We start from the raw sequence: 20,144 nt of genomic DNA, 5'->3' as shown, positions 1-20,144 counted from the left end.
ACCCATACTCCCACTTATCTTCCTCCTCCCTCTTTCCCATGCTTATTTTTTTAGAGATCAATTTTCAGTTAACTTTTATACTCATAAGATTTTTTTTAAAGATTTATTTATTTATTTAAAAGTCAGAGTTACACAGAGAGAGAAGGAGAGGCACAGAGAAAGAGGTCTTCCATCCGCTGTTCATTCCCCAATTGGGTGCAACGGCTGCAGCTGAGCTGATCCGAAGCCAGGAGCCAAGAGCCTCTTTCAGGTCTCCCATGTGGGTGCAGGGACCCAAGGTCTCCAGCCATCTTCTACTGCTTTCCCAGGCCATAGCACAGAGCTATATCAGAAGTGAAGCAGCTGGGACTAGAACCGGTGCCCATATGGAATGCTGGAACTTCAGGCAGCAGCTTTACCCACTACACCACGGCACTGGCCCCTATACTCATAAGATTAACCGTACACCAAGTAGAGAGTTCACTGATTAAAAGAAAAAAAAAGATTAAAAAAAAAAAAAAAACAAGAAAAACATTGTTTCCCAACAGTCAAGGCAAGGGCTGTTTAAAATCATTGCACCTCTAAGTGTCAGTTTTGCTCCTATAGATTACATTTTGAGTACTCTGTTAGTTACCACAGATCAGAGAGACCATATGGTATTTATCATTTTGTGACTGGCTTATTTCACTAAGTATAATGGTTTCTAGTTGCATCTGTTTTGTTGCAAATGACGGGATTTCATTTTTTTCTTTACTGCTGTGTAGTATTCCATAGAGTATCTATACCATAATTTCTTTATCCAGTCTTCTAGTGATGGACATCTGGGTTGATTCCATATCTTAGCTATTGTAAATTGAGCTGAAATGAACATGAGGATACAGATCACTCTTTCATATGCTGATTTCATTTCCTTTGTATAAATTCCCAGGTGTGGGATGGCTGGGTCATATGGTAGTTCAATATTCAGCTTTGTGAGGTATCTCCATACTGTATTCTACAGTGGCTGTGCCAGTTTACATTCTCACCAACAATGCATTAAGGTACCCTCCTCCCTACATCCTTACCAGCATTGTTTGTTGACTTCTGTATGTAAGCCATTCTAATGGGTGTGAGGTAAAAACCTCATTGTGGTTTTGATTTGCATTTCCCTGATGGCTAGTGATCCTGAGCATTTTTTCATGTGGCTATTGGCCATTTGAATTCCTTCTCTTGAAAACTGTCAGTTCAGTTCCTCTACCCGTTTGTTAATTGGATTGCTGATTTTATTAAGTTGCTGATATATTCAGGACATTGTTTTTCAGGTGGTTTACAAATATGTTTTCCCATTCTTTTGGGTGTTTCTTCATTCTATTGATGATTCCCCTTGCTTTGCAAAAACTTCTGAGTTTGATATAGTCCAATTTATTTAGTTTTGTTTCTGTTGTCTGTGCTGTCCAAGAAGTCATCCTCTACACCAGTGTCTTGGAGTGTTTCCTCTACATTTTCTTCCATCAACTTCATAGTCTCAGTTCTTAAATTTTGATCTTTGATCCATCTTGAGTTTGTTTTTGTATATGGTAAGAGGTACGGATATAATTTCATTCTTCTCTATAAAATCAAGTTTTGCCAGCACCATTTGTTGAAGAGACTATCCTTACTCCACTATATGGTCTGAGCACTTTTGTCAAAAATCAGTTTGCTGTAAATATGCGGATTAATTCCTGGGTTCTCTATTCTTTTTCATGTCTTTTTACGTCAGTACCATGCTGTTTTAATTACTATAGCTTTGTAGTATGCTTAAAAGTCAGGTATTGTGATTCCTCCAGGTTGATTTTTCCTGTTCAAGATCAATTTGGCTATTTTTTTTAAAACTTCTATTTAATGAATATAAATTTCCAAAGTACAGCTTATGGATTACAATGGCTTTCCCGCCCCTAAAACTTCCCTCCCACCCACAACCCTCCCCTTTCCCGCTCCCTCTCCCCTTCCATTCACATCAAGATTCATTTTCAATTCTCTTTATACACAGAAGATCAGTTTAGTATATATTAAGTAAAGATTTCAACAGTTTGCTCTCACATAGCAACACCAAGTGAAAAATACTGTTGGAGTACTAGTTATAGCATTAAATCACAATGTACAGCACATTAAGGACAGAGATCCTATATGATATTTTTAAAAAATTGATTAATTTTCTATGCAATTTCCAATTTAACACCAAGGTTTTTTTTTTCATTTTCAATTATTTTTATATACAGAAGATCGATTCAGTAATATTAAGTAAAGATTGCATCAGTTGCACCCACACAGAAACACAAAGTGTAAAATACTGTTTCAGTACTAGTTATAGCATTACTTCACATTGGACAACACATTAAGGACAGATCCCACATGAGATGTAAGTACACAGTGACTCCTGTTGTTGACTTAACAATTTGACACTCTTGTTTATGGCGACAGTAATCTCCCTAGGCTCTAGTCATGAGTTGCCAAGGCTATGGAAGCCTTTTGGGTTTGCCGACTTCTTAGTCTTTTGTGATTCCATATGAAATTTAGGATTTTTTTTTTAGTTCTGTAAAGAATGTCATTGGTATTTTTATAAGGATTGCATTGAATCTGTCAATTGCTTTAGGTAGTATAGACATTTTAATGATATTTATTCTTCTAATTCATGAGCAAGGAATATTTCTCCAAATTTTTTTGTCTTTGATGATTTCTTTCATTAGTGCTTGATAGTTTTCATTGTAGAGGCCTTTCACGTCTTTGGTTAAATTTATTCCTCAATACTTGATTTTTTTTAGTGGCTATTGTGAATTGGATTTGTCTTTTGATTTCTCCTTCTGTGAGTCCATAACTAGTATATATGTATTTTTAAACAGCTACCTCTCATCTGTACTTCAAATCATCAAATATTTGTAATAATTCTCTAAGATTTTTGAATTTCTTAAAAAATATTTTATTACATTCTAAAGTAAAACAGAGAAGATAAATACAAGTAGACCAGGGTTAACCAGTGCCTCTTTAAAGAATTTCTTCTAGATCTGCTTTGTTTGCAAAATTTGTGTGCATACTTATATGTATATATGTATTATGTATATACATGTATGACATTAAATATTACACTTATATAGATAATAACAATTAGAAAAACTTCAACAATACTTGTAGCAATGTTAATTTTATAAACAAGTTTTTAAAAAAGATTTATTTGAGGCAAAGAGAGAAAGAGAGAGAGAGAGAATCTTCCATCCATTAGTTCATTCTCCAAATGTCCGCAAAGGACATGCTGAATCCAGGATCCAGGTGCTTTCCCCAGATCTCCCACATGTGTGCAGATACCCAAGACCTTGGGCCATCCTCTGCTGCCTTCCCAGGTGCATTAGCAGGGAAGTAGAGCAGCCAGGACTAGAACCAGCACCCATATGGGATGCCAAATTGCAGGTGGCAGTTTAACCCGTTATGCCACAATGCCAGTCCTTGAACAAGCTTTTAATGCAGAGAATATTTTTCTTAGGAATTTTAAGAAAGTGGAATCTTCTTTTAAGAACAACTGTTAAGAACATTTGACTCTGAAACACACAATCTAGAAATGACTGTTGTCTACTATTTTCCTAAACTCCCATCTGAACTATGGTCAAGCTATATGGAACCAATCAACATAGGGAATTACCTAAATCAACATTTCTATACATTTAATCAAACCTTCACTCTCTTTCTGGCAACAACTACCCTAGTGTGTCACAGAAAATAACTTGACTCCTGACTTGTTTATTCTATTTTAGCACATGAATTTTATACCACTACAGTATGACTGTAAGTAAATTATTTAACCACAGAGATCCTATTTTCCAGTTTGTAAAACTGGAAAGTGGTATCTACCTGAAAAGGTCTTAAGTATTTTAAAAATAGTCAAATCCTTTAGTACAATGCTTTGTATACTGTGGGGTATACCATAAATGGGTGTATTGTCTACATCATTCATAATCAGGGTTATATCATTCATAATTATGATGGGTTAATATAAAAACAATTACTGGGGTAAACTTTTTAAGGAAGAAATTGAGTTTAGAAGCAAAATTAGTCATTGTGTTTTGTATTGAGGCTGTAAAAAATTATGACAAATGTAATGGCTTAAAATAACACAGATTTATTATCTCATAGGTCTAGAGACTAGAAGTTTAAAATAGGTCAGTGGAGACAGGCATTGTAGTGAAGTGGGTCAATCTATTGCTTGGGATGCCAGCATCCCATATGCCTGGTTTAAGTCCTTGCTCCTCTGCTTATATTTCAGTTTTATGCTAATGCATCCTGGGTGGCAGATGATGGCCCAAGTGATTGGGCCTTTTTTAGACATATGGGAGACTCAGATGAAGCTCATAGTTCTTAGCTTCATTCTGGCTTAACCCTGGCTGTCATGGGCATTTGGGAAGTGAACTAATGGATGAAAGATCTTTCTTCCTTTATTTCTCTCTTGCTCTGCCTTTCAAGTAGAAGAAAATAAATAAATACACATTTTTAAAGATTTATTTATTTATTTGAAAGTCAGAGTTATACAGAGAGAGGAGAGGCAAAGAGAGAAAGAGAGAAAGAGAGAGAGAGAGATCTTCCATTCGCTGGTTCACTCCCCAGTTGGCTGCACAGATGCGAAGCCAGGAGCCAGGAGCCAGGAGCCAGGAGCTTCCTCTGGATCTCCCACGAGGGTACAGGTGCCCAAGGACTTGACTTTCCCAGGCCATAGCAAAGAGCTGGATCAGAAGTAGAGCAGTCGGGTCTCGAACTGGCGCCCATATGGGATGCCAGCACTGCAGGTCAGGGCATTAACCCGCGGCGCCACAGCACCGGCCCCTAAATATACATTTTTTAAAAATGGGTCAGCAGGGCTTCTTTCCTACTGGAGGAGTAGAATAATCCATTTCCTGCCTGCTGCACCTTCCAGAGACTGTCCACATTCCTTGGGTCTAGCCAGGACATCATTTTGACTGTGCCCTCTGTTTTAGTCTCACATTACTGATTTCATAAGGACCCTCAGATTACACTGGCTCAAACAGATAATCCAGGATAACCCTCTTATCCCAAGATCTTTAATTTAATCACATGTGGCTGTTCCTTTTGCCATATAATGTTCACGGATCTGAGGGATTTGGATGTGGAAAACACTAGGGCCACCATTTAGCCCACCAAACCTTCTAGAGATAGACCTGAGATTTCCACAGAATAAAAAAAAAATTCATTCTCTCATTTTCCATTAGTGAAACTTGCTTTTCCTTAAGTGCCACGAGATGATAAAAATAACATTTCTTATTTACCACATTGCTTTCCTGTTTTATTTATCCATGTTTTAGAATTGTTTACTATAGTTTCATAACAAATATGTATCTTGGGTTAAACAGGATAAACTAAGGGGCAAAGAAATTTTTATTTTTTATTTTTTATTTTTTGACAGGCAGAGTGGACAGTGAGAGAGAGAGACAGAGAGAAAGGTCTTCCAGGGGCAAAAGAATTTTAACATTAATCCTACAGGTGAGTTATTTCATAGTTCTAACAATGTACTAATCTTCTTGCAATACCAACTCTTTTTTTCTGTTTGTATGTGTTATAAAATATATACAGGTTGAACATCCAGAATTAAAAAATCTAATTCCAAAATGCTCCAAAGTTTGAAACTGTCTGAGCACCAACATGATGACATTTGTGGCATGGGAAATTCCAAGTGGAAAATTTCACACCTGACCTCACGTGGTAAGTTGCAGTCAAAAAACAAACAAACAAAAAAACACAATTGTAACAAATTCACCGTATAAAATTACTTTCTGTATAAGGTGTATATGAGACAAAATTGGATTTCATGTTTGGACTTGGGTCTTATCCTTAACATATCTCATACATATGCAAATTCCCAAATCCCTAAAAGTCTAGAATCTGAAGCACTTCTGGTCCCATTTTAGATACTCAATCTGTATAATAAACAATTTGCAAATTTCTAAATGCACCATGGCACTAATTGTATTCACAATGATGTAAAATCATCTTCACTATTTCTTTTTTTTTTTTTTTTTTTTTTTTTTTTTGACAGGCAGAGTGGACAGTGAGAGAGAGAGACAGAGAGAGAAAGGTCTTCCTTTTGCCGTTGGTTCACCCTCCAATGGCCGCCGCGGTAGCGCGCTGCGGCCGGCGCACCGCGCTGTTCCGATGGCAGGAGCCAGGTGCTTCTCCTGGTCTCCCATGGGGTGCAGGACCCAAGGACTTGGGCCATCCTCCACTGCACTCCCTGGCCACAGCAGAGAGCTGGCCTGGAAGAGGGGCAACCGGGACAGGATCGGTGCCCCAACCGGGACTAGAACCCGGTGTGCCGGCGCCGCAAGGCGGAGGATTAGCCTGTTGAGCCACGGCGCCGGCCTATTCTTCACTATTTCTAAAACACTTTCATACTACAAACTCTGTACTAAGGAGTAACTCCCATTTCCTCTCTCCCAGCCCAATAATCCCTACTTATTATCTCTATGAATTTGGCTATTCTAAATATCTCATGTATAGTATCATATAGCATTTCTCCTTTTGTGTCTGGCTTACTCCTTTAGCATACTATCTTCAACATCCATCCATGTTGTAACCTGTATGAGTACTTCATTCTTTTGTATGGCTTTAATAATCCTCTGCATGTAAATACCACATTTTGTTTATCCATTTACCTTTTAATGGATACATGGGTTTTTCTACATTTTGGCTATTGTGAAAAAGATTGCGATAAACACTGATGTGTACGTGTTTAAGGTATCATTTTCAATTCTTTGGGATACACATCTAGTGATGGAATTGCTTGGTCATAAGGTAATTCTAACTTGAACTTTTTGAAGAATTGCCAAATTGTTTTCCTCAGTGATTGCACCATTTTACATTCATACCAGCAATGTACTAGGGCCCCGATTTCTTCACATTTTTTCTAACACTAGTTATTTTCTTCTTTTTTATGACAGCCATCCTAGTAGGTGTGAAGTAGTATCTCACTGTGGTTCTAATTAACATGTCTTCATAAGTTTCTTGGTCATTTTCATTTTTTCAGAGAAATGTCTAGTTAAATACTCTGCCCATTTAAAAAGTCTGGTTGTCTTTTTGTTGTTTTTGTACATTGATAGAGATGATCACGTGTTTTTCTCTCCTTCATTCCATCAAGGTAGTATAGTGTACTGAATTTCATGTTGAGCCACTCCTGGCAATTCTAGGATAAATCCCACTTATCATGATATATAATACTTTTAATACACTATTGAATTTGATTTAGTAGTCCTTTGATGAGGATTTTTATATCTATATTCAAAAGGGATACTTGTGAAAAATTTTCATGTCTTTGATTTTATTATCACAGATGAGTTAGAAAGTATTCCATCCTTTTTTTTCTATTTACAGGAAGAGTTTGAGAAGGATTGGTGTTAAGGTTTTTTAAATGTCTGGGAAAATTCAACAGTGCAGTTATCTGGTCCTGGGCTTTATTTGGAGGTGTCTGGTTGCTAGCTGAATGTCCTTACTTGTTATAGCTCTATTCAGATTTTCTCTTTCTTCTTTTTTTTTTAAAGATTTATTTATTTATTTGAAAGGCAGAGTACAGAGAGGCAGAGGAAGAGGCGCAGAGAGAGAGAGAGAGAGAAAGAGACAGGTCTTCTATCTGCTGGTCACTCCCCAGATGGCCGTAACGGCTGGAGCTGCACCAATCTGAAGACAGGAGCCTCTTCTGGGTCTCCCATGTGGGTGCAGGGGCCCAAGGACTTGGGCCATCTTCTACTGCTTTCCCAGGCCACAGCAGAGAGCTGGATCAGAAGTGGATCAGCCGGGACTCGGACCAGCGCCCATATGGGATACTGGCACTGCAGGCAGCGGCTTTACCCACTACATCACAGTGCTGGCCCCTTCTCTTTCTTCTTGAGTATGTCTTAGGAGTCTGTTTCTATGAATTTGTTCAAGTGTAAGTCAGTGTTCATTTGTCAGTAATATAGTAGGTATCAAGAAAAGAAACACAGGGATAGCTCTGTTTCCACAGACCACAATCTAGAACTGGTATTGCTAAGTACTTATCGGATGACATTAGGCAAAGCATCTAAACTCTGACTCAATTTTCACACCCACAACATGATATTAATATTGTTTTACAGTGTCATGGGATAGCTGGGAAAATAAAATGAGATAACTATACTTCATAAAAGCAAAATAATATTATTTCTTTACTTTAGCTTCCCACACTATGTGCTTCTAATTTAATTTATTCACACACCCATTTAACAAGTAGGTCATAAAATCTTTTACAAATAATTGCTAACAGTAAACTTAATGTAAGATATGGGATGAACATTTTCATTACAGTCCCTACACTTGATGTATTAACTAAGGGATTATTTAGCAGAGTCTGCCTTATCTCTTGGAGTATATAATCAGACAAGGCAGTACGGGAAGTAAGACAGGAAGGGTAAGGTGAAATAATAAAGAATGTTGCTTGTGGAGCTATCATGGTTGCTACCACTGAAGTGTGAACTGTCCAGTTTACCAAGTGGTTGCAACCAAGTGTATGAATCCACAGATATCTACATTGCTTTTTGGGCTTAAATAATGTTTGCGTTTTACTACTCAGTGATATGTTAACATAGACAAAACAACTCAGTCCAAGCAAGAAACAAAACCGAACAAAAACTAAGATTATTTGCTCATGCATGGACTATTGAGGCAATGTGAAAATGACATTAAATGAGTAGTAAAAAACTGCCTTCCTCATGAAGAACAACAACAACAAAAACCCAGAACTATTGTTCTGAAAATTCTCTATTTTTTTGAATAAGGAGACATTAATGGCTTTAAAGTCAGCTAACCAATTGTCAGAAAGACCCAATGATTCAAAGAGAGTTTTCAATTTTGGAAAACATTCCAGAAGAAAACAAGATGCTAAAATACAATTGTGATCATCTATGCCTGTTTTTCAGAAATACAAGGGAGAAGATATTTATTTTTACTAGGATTTGGAAATTCATTATTTATCTTTGTGGTGGGATAACAATATATTTTGGACTGAGGGGACTTCTGGAGGAAATTATGTTGCTAAGCAATAATGATAATTTGTCCAGGAAAATCACTATATGGAACAGGACTAGAAAGTGTATATATTCATGGTTTCCCTCTATTAAATGAGAGTAGCAAAGGATATAAATAATTTAAAACTATAAAATTTATAACTAGTTCCTTAGTCTGTGGATGATTTGGAACCAAAACTTGATGAAAAGAATTACCAACCTGAAAGTCCTAGGATGTGTCAGGACATCAGAAGTGAAGCTTTGTCACTGCAAAATAACTCCTCTTGTAAGGCATAACAACTGAAACAATTTAAAATCTTCTCCATGGTTATATGTGGTTCAGCAAAGTTTTCTACATCAATTGAAGCACAGCTTTAGGCAATTCGACTTAGTTTTGCTATGCTGGTGAACAAACTTGGGGATAACCGTCTGTGATGGTGTGATTCCTTTTGCACAAAGGTATCTTACAATACTCAGAGCTTGTGATCCATGTGGCCTCCCCCTTCAAGCAAAGTTGAAGAGCTCAAGCTGCTGAAGCATGGATCATTCATCCACATACACAGACCCATCTTCTGTTGGCTTCTTCTCCTGCAACAGAATGCAAATAAGCACTAAATCAACAACTGACAAATGTTAACAGAGGAATAAGGCCAACAGCAGGGGAGTAAGATAACAGAGTTAAAACTTTCTTGGCACAGGCATAAAATTAGTTGCTTACTGTAGTTGTGAGATAACAGGTATCTATGAAAAACTGACAATTTAGGGCAAAGGATGAAAGACTTAATGTAAACTGTCTCATTAAATCCCCTCAACAATTCCATAGCTCAGGTGTTATTATTCCCACTTTATAGGTAGAAAAAATGCAAAACATTTATTAAGTGATGAAGCTGAAATTTTTAGACCAACTAACTTCAGAGTCAATGTTCTTAACATTCTATTTACATGGAGAACCTCGTGTTCCCCCACAGAATTTAGCCTTTCCCTTTTTCTTCGTTTTTTCTCCATGAGAAAAACAACTCCAACAACGTCTTTAAAAGTACAGTAGATGGTTATAAACTAACACATTATATAAAACCTCATGGAATTTTAAGAGTGGAATGACTATTTTAGAAGTCCTTTGAAGAGTCTAGCAAAACTTTAGGCCAGTGGATTAACAAAAAAAAAAGAAGTCCTGAGGTGATTTCAGTATATAACTACACGGGAAGAGAGTGAGGGCCTGCAGGGGTGGCCGGCCAATAAGGTGAAGGTCTGCTTCACACAGACGAGCTCATGCTGAATAGTGGAGGGAACCTGTGGAGCCATGACTGCGTGGGCCCAAGTTATCAGGATTACTACGTCTCCACTTTCCAGGCCTCGGGGATCAGCAAGCGCTGAACTTCTTGGGTGCTGTCTCCCTGTTTGTTGTTTGTGTCAGCTCTGCTAGTCAGGGTCAAGGTAATGCCGAAAGTTCGGGACTCAAGTTTCTGGAGAAGTAGGCCCTGTCCAAGTTCTCGGCGGAGTTTCAAACTCCGGCGGGTGAACTACCTTGGGCTTCCAGAGGCATCCCGCAGCAAGGCTGAGCCTCTGCAAGTCGGCAAGCACCTCAGGTGGATTTGCTCCCCGTGCTTCAGGGGCTATGTAAGTTCCCACAGAAGCAGGTACGGATGGCGACACTAGACTCAGCTGCTAAAAGACGTTCCGTCTGGCGACCTGGGAGGCTAAGGCGTGGACTGGGCTTCCGTGCCATCCCAGCAAACTACAAACGCGAGGGAAACCTTCGCGTCTGTCGCGGAGGCGTCAGCTAAGAGGAAGCTCGCCCACGCTTCCCGTCAGCCGGCGCCGGCTCCACCTGAGCCACAGCAGCCGCAAGCGCCTTGGGGTTTTTCGCCGGCTCCACCTGAGCCACAGCACCTGTTCCGCCAGCACCCACCTCCCTCCGCCAGCCACCGCCAGGAGGGCGAAGCGCAGCGCATCACGAAGTGGCACAAGCCGGAAGCGGCCGCAGGGCCCTCCCCCTTGCCCGCCGGAGCCGGAAGTGGGGCGTCAGCTGCCGGCGCGTAGCCCTCCGCGGGCCGCACCGCACCATGCTCCGCGCCTCCGGCCGCCGCCTCGGGGCCGCCGTAGCACCTGCCGTGGCGCTGGCTGCGGCGTTGCTCTCGTCGCTCGCGCGCTGCTCTCTCCTGGGGCCCAGCGACCCAGTGGCCTCGGTGTTGAGCCCCTACTTCGGCACCAAGACTCGCTACGAGGATGTCAACCCCGGGCTTGTTTCAGACCCCGAGGCGCCGCGGCGGGACCCGGAGCTGCTGGAGGGCACCTGCACCCCGGTGCAGCTGGTCGCCCTCATCCGCCATGGCACCCGCTACCCCACGGCTAAACAGATACGCAAGCTGAGGCAGCTGCACGGGCTGCTGCAGGCCCGCGGCCGCGGCAGTGCGGGCGGTCGCGACCTGGGCGCCGCGCTGGCCGATTGGCCCCTGGGGTACGCCGACTGGATGGACGGGCAGCTGGTGGAAAAGGGACGGCAGGACATGCGACAGCTGGCGCTACGCCTGGCATCACTGTTCCCGGCCCTCTTCAGCCGGGAGAACTACGGCCGCCTGCGGCTCCTCACCAGCTCCAAGCACCGCTGCGTGGACAGCGGCGCCGCCTTCCTGCAGGGGCTGTGGCAGCACTACCACCCTGGGTTGCCGCCGCCGGACGTCGCAGGTGACCGCCCGCTGCCCCCCTCTGCCCTCCGCCCTCCCCCGGGGCCTGGAGTCTTCCTCAGCCCCAGCCTCTCCTCTGTCCTCCCTCCTTCAGGCTCTGTCCTCGGGCCCGGGATGCTCCAGGCTTGGCTGTCTCCCTTCTCTTACCTGTATTCACTTACTCTTTCACCAGGTATGACTTGAGCACCTTTGTGCGTGCTCTGTGCGGTCGTAGACGTTGGGCATCCAACGGGAGAGGAGGCACAGCGATCTCTGCCTGGACAGTTTTCATCTCCCGTCCCCAGGTGGAACTGCTTCTCTCCCCTGGCTGGTAGTTTCGCAGTTGGACGCGCTTTCTAGAAGTTACGTCTAGAACGGGATTCCCCAGGCATTACTTCTGATACTAGTTGGGTTTTGTTTGCTTGTTTGCCTTAGATCAACAAGCTAATGGTTTATGGTTCTTAAAAATTAGTGTTAAAGTCAGAGTTGAAGTGAGGAACATGTAGCTTCAAAGCCCAAGTGAGAAACTATAGGTTGATTTGTCATTTTTCGGCTGCAGCAGTTAAGCCATCTGCAAGGGGTTTGTTTGTTGACTGTCGTGTTATTTATTGCTCTTTGGATAACTCATTTGGCTGACTTGTGCTTAGTCACTTGTTGAATCATGCCTTTTAATTACAGTTGGATGTTTCCTGTTAACATGGGTGACAATTCCCTATAAATCCCTTAAATTAACTGAATGGTGAGGGAGAACATAGTTGTATAATAGAACTCTTTGAATTAATGAATTGTCGCCTTCAGATGGCATGGTGGATATTGGCACCTGTCCAGTACAAAATGAGGGATCACAATAGTTCAGGATTAGCCCACCTTTCACTATATCCAGTCTCAGGGATTAAATGCTTTGCCTAGCCACTTCATTATCATCCGTAGACAATTGTTTTGCGTGTTGTGTATATCCACGGGCTTTTGAGGGAGGCCACTGAATTAGAGTTTGTATTGGAAACAGAACAATGCCTTTGTTTCTGTTTAAAGAGCAGTAGTTAGGTAAAAACAAGGATGAAATATCCAGACCCACTCAGGAAATCACAGTTTGAGGCCACAGAAAAGGATGACAAATTTCTCTTGTTTTCCTACTCAACATAATTTTTTAAGAACTGTAATCCAGTTAGTAATTAAACTGGGCAGAAATTTCATTTCTGGGGACATAATTAGACATCTCTATTTTTTTCTTTCTTTGCGCACATGTCTGACTCTCCAACACAATGGTGTTAACTATATTAATTTTTCTCAGATGTTATGTACAGAAATTAGATACCTGGTATTCTCATGAGAAATTATTAGCAGATATCCCAGCAGTTGAGTGAGTATGAATGTTTTTCCAATATATATTTGTTGTTGAATTGGGGAAATAATGTTAATTTACTAAATTCTAAATGGAAAGTTATCTGGAAGCTTCAGTTAAAGAATAAACCAAATCAAAAGCACTTAGCACAGTGAAACACAGTCAACTGAAACATTAATGTGTTTTGTGCTGTTGTCTGTGGTTTTGGCCCAAAGCTCAGTCTTTTGTAAAGTTAAACAGGGTTAGGAAAGTTAACTGAGAAAATAAAATACTGTATTTAGACTTGTGTTTGAAATATTAAAACAGATCTAACCTCTTGAATTCTTTTTAACTTTGGAGTTGGGAACTTTGCTAATTTTTAGTTTGCTTTGTGAAGTTTTCTGTACTTTCTGAAGTTTACTGTCTTAGCAGTTTTATGCTTTTCTGACTTCTAATTTTTCTATAAAAATTTTATTATAAAAATCATTTCAACTGTCTTTATTTCATTGTACAGTTTTTTATAACACATTATTAATATAGATATATTTGATGCTCTCTTTAGTCATTTTAGCATATTCTCATGCTCTATAAATACTGTAAATGAGAAATAATTTCACCCTTTTTTCCAGCATAAACTTAGACATGCAGATTAAATTGTATTCATTTTTCACACTTGAAACAAAATTTTAAATAATTTTAAAGTGTCATTTATGTGAATGATTTACACATATGTAAACTTGTTTTCCTTTCAGATATGGAGTGTGGACCTCCAAGGATTAATGATAAATTGATGAGATTCTTTGATCATTGTGAGAAGTTTTTAACTGAAGTGGAAAGGAATGCTACGGCTCTTTATCACGTAGAAGCCTTCAAAACTGGACCAGAAATGCAGAACATTTTAAAAAAAGTTGCAGCTACTTTGCAAGTGCCAGTAAATGATTTAAATGCAGGTATTGTGCTTATTATCTGTCATCTGAACTTTGGTTTAAATAATTTTGAACTATGAAAATGACAAAATGAGAAAATAGTTATTCTTTTTGAGGCCAATTTATGTTAAGAAAATAAGGAGTCAGGAAAAGTATATACCTCATGCTTTGCTATATTCACACTCATATTCTTTAGGTTTTTTGTAAATTGATATAGAAGATTCTTGCTGTACTGGACTTTTTTGGAGGACTCGATTCTAAGTATAAAGCAAGCGTTTTTTTTAGATTATCTTTTCATAAAGTGATACAAGTAGGAAAATCAGGGCCATTATTGTGGCTTACCAGTTAAGCTGCCACCTGTGATGCTGACATTCTGTTTGGGCACTGGTTTCAGTCCTGGCTGCTCCACCTCTAATCCAGCTCCCTGCTAATGACCTGGGAAAGCAATGGAAATTGGCCTAAGTGCTGCTTGGGCCCCTGTACCCACGTGGGAAACCTGGATGAAGCTCCTGGCTTTGGCCTGACCCTGTCCTGGTCATTGTGGCCATTTGGAAAATAAACTAGTGAACGGAAGATCTCTCTGTCTCTCCCTGTCTCTGTAACTCATTCTTTCAAATTAATAAAGCTTTTTTAAAAATAGGGAAATCATAGCCTAATATGTGAGAGGGATAAGTTTTTACAAAGTGAAAAGTAGAGGCATATGTCTTTTGAGGGTTTCATTTACAGAGATGCTGAGATAATCAGTCATAACAAAAGGTATTGCAGTGATTGAGCTATGTAATTTGTCATCCAGATTGTGAACCTTTGAGGGTAAAATAGAATACTTAATAATTGTACAGGGAAGACAGCTAGAAAACTAGGGCGCATGGTCTCCTAGCAATGGGAAATTAAGAAAATAAGATAGATTTCTGTTTCCTAGCGATTTGTTATCTGTAGAGCAAATGTCGACACATGTAAGTGGCTGGATTTCATTATGTTCTGAATCATTTTCCAGAAGACTAGAAGTAGGACATGTTGAGAGGAAAAAAGAAAATAGATTAGAATCTATCCATCTTGGAGCCTGGATGCTTCAGAAGGATCAAAACATGAAGACGTTGGGGGCCGGTGTTGTGGTGTCGCAGGTAAACCACCACCTGCAATGCTGGCATCCCATATGGGTTCTGGTTCTAGTCCCAGCTGCTCCACTCCTGATCCAACTTCCTGCTAATGTGCCTGGGAAAGCAATGGGAGGTATCCCAAGTGTTTGGACCCCTGCACCCAAGTGGGAGACCCAGAAGAAGCTCCTGCTTTGTTCTGGCCCAGCCCTGGCTGTTGGTGCCATTTAGGGAGTAAACCAGTGGATAGATGATTGATCTCTCTGTCTCTCCCTCTCTTAGTAACTCTGCTTTTCAAACAAATAAAACTAATTTTTTTTTTTAAAAGAATATGCCTAGCCTAGTATTTGAAATTGTTTCTTTTTCTTTCCCTAGACTGGCTATACATTCAGGTTACCTCTAGAGCTCTAAAAATTATGTATTTTATTGTGAAATATAGATAAGAATGAAGTCTAATGTACTGAATATCATATATTCACAGTTTAGTTTTACCAAATTTTAACATTATGTTTCAGTTAAAATTGAGTACCAGGAGTGGGCGTTTGGCTTAGCAGTTAAGCATCACTGGGCTAAGAATCCTGGAATGCCTGGGTTCATGTCCAGGCCCTGCTTCCACTCTTGATGCCTGCTATTGTACTCTGGGAGACAACCGGTGATGGCTGAAGTACTTTTGGGTCCTTGCCACCAGGTAGGAGACCTGGTTTGAGTTCCTACCTCCTAGATTTGGCCTGGCCAGTCCCAGCTGTTGTTTGTATTTGGAAAGTGAACCAGCAGGTGGGAGATCTGTGACACTATGCCTTTCAAGTGAATAAAAAGGAAATTGAGGCCCTGTAGTTCCTTTCCTTGATTTCCTTCTTTTTTCTCCACAGGTATTCAGCATCACAAATTTAGCGTTTAAATTTTACCAGGCCAGTTTCTGTATGTTTTTGAACATAAATGGGATATAGTTGTTCAGATATTTAATCTTTTGGGAATAACAGTAGCCAAGTGTATGATTCTGAAATTTGATTTTTTTTATGCACCACTTTTTGTTTTTTATTTAATGTTTTTGATTCTAGTCCTGAGTTTAGAATTCTCTTATTCAACTGTATTGGTATCTAGTCATTATTCTCTCGGTGAGCATTTAGATTGTTGAAAAAGATTTTTTTGTAAAATATTTTTAAGTCTTTGAATACAGGCAAAGATAATTTTTCTTTTGTTAATGGGAACTGAGAGCAATTTCTTTTTGGAGAAAATATATGCATAAGTGGTTGAAATTGTGCATTCTGGATTGTTTGTGTTTATATCTTGACCTTACTCTAGTATTGACCAACAGATTTTTAGCAACTTCCTTAATGTTTCAATGCCATAGTTTGCTTCTTTATAAAATGGGTATAGGAAATACTCTTAACCTCAGAGGATCATTGAAAGGATTATATGTGGTTAATTCATTCAAAGCATTTAGCACAGAACTTGGCAAAGAAACTGCTCAGTAAATATTAGAGCTATTTGAATATATTTTTAAAATTTTTTAAATTTTATTTATTTATTTGTGACAGGCAGAGTGGACAGTAAGAGAGAGAGAGACAGAGAGAAAGGTCTTCCTTTTGCCGTTGGTTCACCCTCCAATGGCCGCCGCGGTCAGTGCACTACGGCCGGCACACCGCGCTGATCCGAAGGCAGGAGCCAGGTGCTTCTCCTGGTCTCCCATGGGGTGCAGGGCCCAAACACTTGGGCCATCCTCCACTGCACTCCCGGGTGAATATCTTTTTTATTTACATAGATGTGTGATAGAGTGAATATTTTCTGTAATTTATTCTTATGTAACAGTGTATATCTATACATACAGACCTGTCACATTCTTTCAAATCATATGTCATTTCTTAGGATATATGACTTAATTTTTGGTTCAATGCAGTAAAAACTTATCAGATTTTACTGCTATAAGAGGCTGGAGCTAATACAATCCAAATTCTTTTTATAAGAAACTAATTTCCTACTGAAGTTTTTTCTAGTTTTTAGCTCTGTCAAATGATTGTTGCAGTGAACATTCTTGTAGTCTGTTATTTACACTTGAGAGTTTCTCTAAAAGATATGTAGTTGTAATTATTGTATTAACACTGATGAATATTTGAATATTTGTTTTCTGAAGGTATAATAAAAATTATATCAACAGTTTGAGAATCATCATTTTCGCATATCTCATCCAACAGTAAATGTTAGTCATTTTAATTTTTCCAAATTTAGTGAAAAATAGCATTTAGCTTTAATTTGTATTTAAAAATGGACATTTTTTCCTATGTTTATTAGATATTTGGTTGCTTCTGAGACTTGTATCTTCCTATCATTACCTATTTGCTTTTGGGTTATTTGTTTATCTCATTGATCATAAGTACCCATTATGTGTTATGAATATATTAATGATATGTTATTTAATTCTGCCTGACAAAAGATTAGTTCTTATTGTATATTCCTAATATTTTCTCTTAATTTGTTGCTTAGCTTAGGTTTATTTAAGGTGCTTTTGATTGATGTTTATATCTTTTATGTAGTCCAATCTTTCTTTTCATTATGGCTTTTATTATTTTGCCTAGGAATCCTCTCTTACCCCCTTATTATTATATTTTTCTGTTGTCTTCCTTTATATTTTTAATATCTAAATCTGATTCATCTGAGATATTTTTGGTGTCCCAAAATATTGATCAAGAAGTCAGAAGAGGGGACTGACGTGGTACAGCATGTTAAACAGCCACTTGTGGCACCAGAATCTCATATTGGATGCCAGTTCAAGTCCTGGCTGTTCCCCTTCCAGTCCAGCTTATGCTAATGTGCCTAGGAAGGCACTGGAGGATGACCTAATTGCTTGAGCCCCTGCCATCCACATGAGAGATCCAGATGGAGTTCTGGGCCGCTGGCTTTGGCCTGGACCAGCCTCGGCTGTTGCAGCCATTTGGGATGGAAGATCTTGATATCTATCTCTCTTTTTTGCCTTCAGTATATAAAAAAATCTTTCAAATCTGAAAAAAAAAAAGTCAAAATGTATCAGAGCTATAACTTGCCAACTAAGATGGTATAACCTGCATATTTTGTAGGTGGGAACACTGAGACTCAAACAGCCTGAATGGCTTTCCCAGAATAATAAATGGTACAATTAGAACTCATAACCTCAGTCTTAATCTCAAGCTTTTTTTTTTCCTCCATACTTTAAAGAATTTTTTGCTGAACTCCTATTTAGTTAATTTCTTTTTGATTAGAGAATACACTATTGGGCCTGACTTTCATAGTTTCAGAACTTGAACTTTGAGTCTAAATGGGCCAAGACCTTTCATCTGCTATACACAGTACTTATTCTAGGTATTGGAATCATGAAACCTTTCTGCTACATAGACAAAAGTTTCTTTAAACTATATTTTGAAAGACAGTGACAGAGAACCAAGAAAGATAAGAAGGATATCTTTAAAAAAAAAAAAAAAGATTTTATTTATTCGACAGGTTGAATTACGGACAGTGAGAGAGAGACAGAAAGGTCTTCCTTCCATTGGTTCACTACCCAAATGGCCGCCACAGCTGGCGCTGTGCCAATCCAAAGCCAGGAGCCAGGTGCTTCTCCTGGTCTCCCATGCGGGTGCAGGGGCCCAAGCACTTGGGCCATCCTCCACTCCCCTCCCAGGCCACAGCAGAGAGCTGGACTGGAAGAGGAGCAACCGGGACTAGAACCTGGCGCCCATATGGGATGCGGGTGCCGCAGGCGGAGGATTAACCAAGTGAGCCAAGGCATTCACTTCCCATCCTCATGGGTGGCTGGAACCCACATTCATCATCAGTTCCTTCCTGGGATGTGTGTGAGCAAAAGTTAGATCAAAAGCAGAGGTAGACTCCATTCCAGACACTTTGATATGGGATACAGGCATCCCAAGTGATGGCTTAATATGACTTAACAATCTGTGCCACAGTGTCCACCCCTGAACAAAATTTTTGGCCCAGAGAAATACACTTTTTTGTACTATATACTGCCTCAGGGGAATTATTTAAACTCAGTGTCAAAAGCATGTAATCTCAATTAGTTTTTGATTAAAAATTTGGTTTTCGGCCGGCGCTGTGGCTTAACAGGCTAATCCTCCGCCCTGCGGCGCTGGCACACCGGGTTCTAGTCCCGGTTGGGGCGCCGGATTCTATCCCGGTTGTCCCTCTTCCAGGCCAGCTCTCTGCTATGGCCTGGGAAGGCAGTGGAGGATGGTCCAAGTGCTTGGGCCCTGCACCCCATGGAAGACCAGGAGAAGCACCTGGCTCCTGGCTTCGGATCAGCACGATGCGCCGGCCGCAGCGGCCATTGGAGGATGAACCAACGGCAAAAAGGAAGACCTTTCTCTCTGTCTGTCTCTCTCACTGTCCACTCTGCCTGTCAAAAAAAAATTTTTTTTTTTGGTTTTTATTGGAAAGGAAGAAAGGCAATAATAATGAAGAAAAGGCAACGGAGGCAACTCCTACAGTTGACTCCTGTATCTCTGGTATTAAGTATCATCCATTTCCCATTGACTAGAGAGCAGCAATGATTTTATTTCTACCAACACTACGTTTTGCAGCCAAAGCACTTGTTTCTTTATCCCTTGTCTTCAATACCAGTGTATCCAAAGGTAATATAATCTATAAATTAGCAGTGTAAAAATCCCAGGTACTACTTCTGAAATTGTCTAAGCAGCTGAAAAACGGATGCTGCTACCATCTTTCTTTCCCTCTTAGTGTGTTCTTATTTTTCTCCATGACTGTTTGTTTCACCTTTCTCTTGCCCCCTCATTACCTCTGCTCTTTCTTCGTCTCTCTCTCCTATAGTCATCTTTTCCCTTTCATGCCCTTTTCTTTATACTTCCTCTTCATAATAATTATGATGGGAATTGTATAGTTTTAAAAGGTGTTCAATAAATTTGTTCCTGATTGTCAAGTTAGGGACTGAAGCCTTTAATTTAGCTTTCCTTCTCCAGCCCTCTAAATTTCACAAGTCAAGTTTTACATAGTAAACCCTTGGACTAAATTTTTTGTTGGGCTTGCTAGGCAAATATGCTGTTAATAAAAAAATACTTTTAAAAGTGTTACTGTTTACAGAAAGGTTTTAGTTTCATTGAAATCTATGCCTCCTCAGGTATGTTCTGGATAGT

At 39.8% G+C, this 20,144-nt stretch overlaps 2 protein-coding genes across 4 annotated transcripts in view; one reads left to right on the top strand and one right to left on the bottom strand.

Annotated features, from left to right (window-relative positions):
- Positions 1-10,980, bottom strand: part of SGMS1 (sphingomyelin synthase 1) — a 465,134-nt gene extending 454,154 nt beyond the window's left edge. Inside the window, exons 1-2 of one of the 2 annotated variants that reach the window (XM_062215295.1) lie at positions 10,918-10,980; positions 9,229-9,596 (exon numbers count right to left, since the gene is read on the bottom strand). The gene's annotated coding sequence lies outside the window, so the exon portion shown is untranslated. Of the gene's footprint in view, positions 1-9,228; positions 9,597-10,532; positions 10,551-10,917 lie in introns of those variants that run through there. The other variant, XM_062215298.1, reaches the window with a different exon arrangement.
- A 64-nt stretch (positions 10,981-11,044) lies between these two features.
- The window catches only part of MINPP1 (multiple inositol-polyphosphate phosphatase 1), a 40,732-nt gene continuing 31,632 nt past the window's right edge, over positions 11,045-20,144 (top strand). For both annotated transcript variants that reach the window (XM_062214454.1, XM_062214455.1), the window contains exons 1-2: positions 11,045-11,693; positions 13,745-13,942. In XM_062214454.1, the coding sequence (XP_062070438.1) occupies positions 11,072-11,693; positions 13,745-13,942 (820 nt within the window). In that variant the 5' untranslated portion in view covers positions 11,045-11,071. The remainder of the gene's footprint in view (positions 11,694-13,744; positions 13,943-20,144) is intronic.

The sequence above is a fragment of the Lepus europaeus genome, chromosome 17, assembly GCF_033115175.1.
Source record: "Lepus europaeus isolate LE1 chromosome 17, mLepTim1.pri, whole genome shotgun sequence".
NCBI lineage: Eukaryota > Metazoa > Chordata > Mammalia > Lagomorpha > Leporidae > Lepus > Lepus europaeus.
Note: the sequence above shows the minus strand (reverse complement) of the source record. Positions and strands in the feature narration are given on the sequence as shown.